At 50.0% G+C, this 4,289-nt stretch overlaps 1 protein-coding gene across 2 annotated transcripts; it reads left to right on the top strand.

The window, feature by feature from the left end:
• Positions 1 to 210: 210 nt before the first annotated feature.
• HEY1 (hes related family bHLH transcription factor with YRPW motif 1) lies at positions 211 to 4,026 on the top strand. Of its 2 annotated transcripts, XM_058528927.1 has the most exons (5): positions 211 to 448; positions 673 to 748; positions 881 to 964; positions 1,246 to 1,327; positions 2,227 to 4,026. In XM_058528927.1, the coding sequence occupies exons 1-5, from the start codon at positions 360 to 362 to the stop codon at positions 2,808 to 2,810; spliced, it is 915 nt and encodes a 304-aa protein (XP_058384910.1). In that variant the 5' UTR covers positions 211 to 359; the 3' UTR covers positions 2,811 to 4,026. The 2 variants fall into 2 exon arrangements, with proteins under 2 accessions (XP_058384910.1, XP_058384911.1); XM_058528928.1 differs by lacking the exons at positions 211 to 448; positions 673 to 748; positions 881 to 964; positions 1,246 to 1,327 and adding an exon at positions 1,487 to 1,777.
• The last annotated feature ends 263 nt before the right edge of the window (positions 4,027 to 4,289 follow it).

Here is a 4,289-nt window from a genome sequence, read left to right as displayed (position 1 = left end):
GGGCAGGGGCGGGCGCGGGGGGCGGGGCGGCTTCGCCCTGGCGCGCAGCCTCGCCCCGCCCCGCCCCGCCCCCGAACGGCTGCCAATCAGCGCGGCGAGAAGCCGGATTGGCCGAGGGGAGGCCGTTGCCCGGGAGCCGCCGCCCCGCCCCCTCGCCCGCCCCCCCTCGCCAGCCCTCCCCCGGGCCCTGGGAAGGGGCGCAGCGTGGGAAAGGGATGGTTGAGTTTTAACCGGAGGCAGAGCGTGAGCGGGATCAGTGTGTGCGGAACGCGAGCAGCCGAGCGCGGAGAGGCGCCGCTGCTGTTAACTCCTCCCTGCCCGCCGCGCCGACCCTCCCCCGGAGCCCCCGCGCCGCCAGCATGAAGCGAGCCCACCCCGAGTACAGCTCCTCGGATAGCGAGCTGGACGAGACCATCGAGGTGGAGAAGGAGAGTGCGGATGAGAATGGGTGAGTTGGCGGCGGCAGAGCCGCGGTGACGGCGGGCAGGGCCCGGGGCGCGCCGCTGCCCTGCGCTGACCTCTGCGCATCTCGGGCCGGCCCCCGCAGGGGTGAGGGATTTCGAGCCCAGGGTGCCAGAGCAGGCTGGGTGCGGGCAGGGCGTGGGGGCGAGCCTTCAGATCCCCTCTCCTGGCTTAACTGCGATTCCTGCTTTTCTTCCCCCCCTCATTCAGAAACTTGAGTTCGGCTCTAGGTTCCATGTCCCCAACTACATCTTCACAGATCTTGGCCAGGAAAAGACGGAGAGGCGTGAGTCCCTTTACAGTGCTCCTTTTTAAAATTTTGTTTCGTTATTCATTGACGGAAAGAACCACCTTTCTTCACTTTGCAATTTACAGTCGTCATGGAAATGTCCTCCTCTGTTTTGCCCGCTTTCTGCAGATCATTGAGAAGCGCCGACGAGACCGGATCAATAACAGTTTGTCTGAGCTGAGGAGGCTGGTACCCAGTGCTTTTGAGAAGCAGGTAATGGAGAAAGTAGGTAGAGCTCTCAGCGTAGCCATCCACGCCTTCTGAATCCTTCCCCTCACTAATCTTGGAGTTATCCGTGTCTTGGAAAATAACCGTGTTGCTTGTGCTGAGGAGATGGATTCATACACTGAGTCCAACGTATTTTCCAAAGGCAGCTCATTTTGCTTTAGTCTGTACTTTTACGATTTACAGAGCCTGTATGTGCGTATATATTTTAAGTTGTTTCCCAAAAGGCACTTGGTGCCAAATCCATCTTTTGCTGTTCTCTTCTCCAGGGATCTGCTAAGCTGGAAAAAGCCGAGATCCTGCAGATGACCGTGGATCACCTGAAAATGCTGCATACTGCAGGGGGGAAAGGTACCCACTAGTCCGCTGGGGGCCCTGAGTGTGTGGGGTGGAGGGAGCAGCTGCCCGCAGGCCAGGATTGGCGCAGTCGGTGCCTTATTTTTACTGTGCGCTTTGGGGGTGGGGAGAGACCTGTGTATGCGGTTGTCAGTGCATTTTCAAATGCAAGTAGGTTTTTCTCCCGTGAATTCATCCCTCCAACCCTCTGCAAATTAAGCTAATGCACTTTCTTTTGGAAAATACCTATTATGTTTTAGGCGCCCTAAAGTTGTGACAAACCCTGATTAAAATCTGGTAGCTCTCATCATATTTGTTTATTGCCATTTTGAGAAAAAGCTTTTTTCTTTTTTTTAAAGGATATGGTCTTAATTTCATATACAGAAATTAAAAAAAAAATGAGCTGCCACATGACTCTTGAGGAAGGAAACCTGTTGTGGTTAAGTAGGGAAAACCTAACAGAAGGTGGGAGGACCAAGGTCTGTGTGTCTGTCTCTAGCGGGAAAATGCTTTCCTTAGAACCCACTGCCTAAAAGCTCCACGATGATAACTTACATCTGTGTGTCTAATGAATTTCACTGCTCTGTGGTTTCTCTGTCCTTGATGTATTTTTTGTTGTTGTTGAGGGAAAACATTAAAGGAATGAACATAGTTTCATCTGCTGGTAGGGTATAATTCCAATTTCTGCTCGGCAGCTTCTAATTGGGCTTTGAACTTGCATTAGCAAACACATACTTCTCATGTTGATTAATGCAAGGATTCTGGAGGACTCCAAAATATTTGGACTTTCAGAAGAGCCCGTGAAGGCCGATTTTTAAGGATGTAGGTATTCGCCAGGAAGGGCTGCCTTTGGGTTTGCAGAAATGCGGGCAAGGAGCAAAGCCCTGAGGTTTCTCTTTTGTTCTGCTCCTCAGGCTATTTTGACGCGCACGCCCTTGCTATGGACTATCGGAGTTTGGGGTTTCGGGAATGCCTGGCAGAAGTTGCCCGCTACCTGAGCATCATTGAAGGACTGGATGCCTCCGACCCGCTTCGAGTTCGACTGGTCTCGCATCTTAACAACTACGCCTCCCAGCGGGAAGCGGCGAGCGGCGCCCACGCGGGCCTTGGACACGTTCCCTGGGGGGGCGCCTTCGGACATCACCCGCACGTCGCGCACCCCCTCTTGCTGCCCCAGAACGGCCACGGGACCACTGGCACCACGGCCTCGCCGACGGAACCACACCACCAGGGCAGGGTGGCCTCGGCACATCCCGAGGCGCCCGCCTTGCGAGCGCCCCCTAGCGGCGGCCTTGGACCGGTGCTCCCCGTGGTCACCTCCGCCTCCAAACTCTCGCCGCCTTTGCTCTCCTCGGTGGCCTCCCTGTCTGCCTTCCCCTTCTCTTTCGGCTCCTTCCACTTACTTTCTCCCAATGCACTGAGCCCTTCGGCGCCCACGCAGGCAGCAAGCCTTGGCAAGCCCTATAGACCTTGGGGCACGGAGATTGGAGCCTTCTAAAGAACTGACGCTGTAGGATGAGGGAGGGGGAAGCTTAAAATCCCAGCTGAGCTGGGCTATTGCCAACATCACCTTAAAGTCGTCAGTAAAAGTAAAAAGCAAAAAGGTACACTTGCAGATAAATTTTGTTGAAAGACTAAAGGTTTGTTGGTTTACTTTTTCTTTTTTTTAATGTTTTTTAATCATGTCACGTATTAGCAGTTTTTGAAAGCTAGTTGTCCAATTTCGTTCCAAACATTAAGTTGAAATAGTCGGTATAAACCAACGCTTGGTGAGAGGTTTGTACTGTGCCTAATTTACTTTGTGAACCCGTCGGTCTAAGGATGATTCCATTTTTGCCTCAAAGTTTTGGGAATTTTAACATTTAGTGTTTCTGGTCTGTTTTTCTCCTTGTGTAGTTGCAGTCTGTTTTTAGAATTAATTTTCCAAACCACTATGCTCCATGTTAACACAATGCTATTTGTTAATATTTTGACAATTAAGGTGTTGTATAAATAATATTCTTCTTCGGGGGGAACTATATGGAATTTTATATTTCTGAACAAAGCGTTGACAAATCAGATGATCAGCTTTATCCAAGAAAGAAGACTGGGTAATTCTCTGCCTCCTACAGCAGTAAGGTGAATGTGGAAACCATCAGGGGCCCTGAGTCCGTATGACTAACTGCTGTCACCTGCCAGGACTCACCGTATTGGCTTAGTTATGAGAGCCACTGGTAGGTTAGGTCCCCGTGTGGAGTTGGCTGTGGGATGCTGAAGATAATTACATAGACTATGCCTGTATTTACCAGTCCCAAGCAATGCAATGAATTTTTAATCTCATGGATCTCAAGTTCACAAATGTTAACATGGCTAAGTGATCACAGTGTGCAAGTGGTCAATCCAGTAGTCCAGTGGAACCTGTTAAATGCATAACCTAATTCTTCCTGGAATTGCCATATTTTCTTTTAACTGGAAATTTCTATGTCGTGTTTTCCTTTTTGGTGCATGGAAATGTGGTCGTTGAGATATTTAAAAGGGCTTTGCTCCCTTCTTTTGGGTTTATTTAATTCGATTCAGGCCATCAATGCGTCATTTTACAGGTTTGTTCCTTTAGCAGGTGTAGTTCAAACGACCTCCACTGAACTGGGTTTGACCTCTGTTGTACTGATGTGTTGTGACTAAATAAAAAAGAAAGAGCAAACTATCCTGCTGTATATGTCTTACGTACCTTGGTGTTTCCCTCTATTGTCTAAGAAAAGATAAATTTTCTTTTGTTTTCATTTTCCCTGCTCATCAGTTTTCTTATGTTGAACAGTTTCATTACTCTTGGAATTCTAAACTGTGTGAATTTGTGCTGTTGCATAAGGTGACTTCATCACAGGGCAGAGTTTGGCCTGCTTCCCACAAGGGGACAGAGCCTTGTAGCTGTGATATCAGATGACCTAGCCTGAAGCTGGTGGTTTATGGACTCGGAAACCTGAAGTCAGACTGGGAGGTT

Source organism: Diceros bicornis, chromosome 33 (genome assembly GCF_020826845.1).
Source record: "Diceros bicornis minor isolate mBicDic1 chromosome 33, mDicBic1.mat.cur, whole genome shotgun sequence".
NCBI classification, from domain to species: domain Eukaryota; kingdom Metazoa; phylum Chordata; class Mammalia; order Perissodactyla; family Rhinocerotidae; genus Diceros; species Diceros bicornis.
Note: the sequence above shows the minus strand (reverse complement) of the source record. Positions and strands in the feature narration are given on the sequence as shown.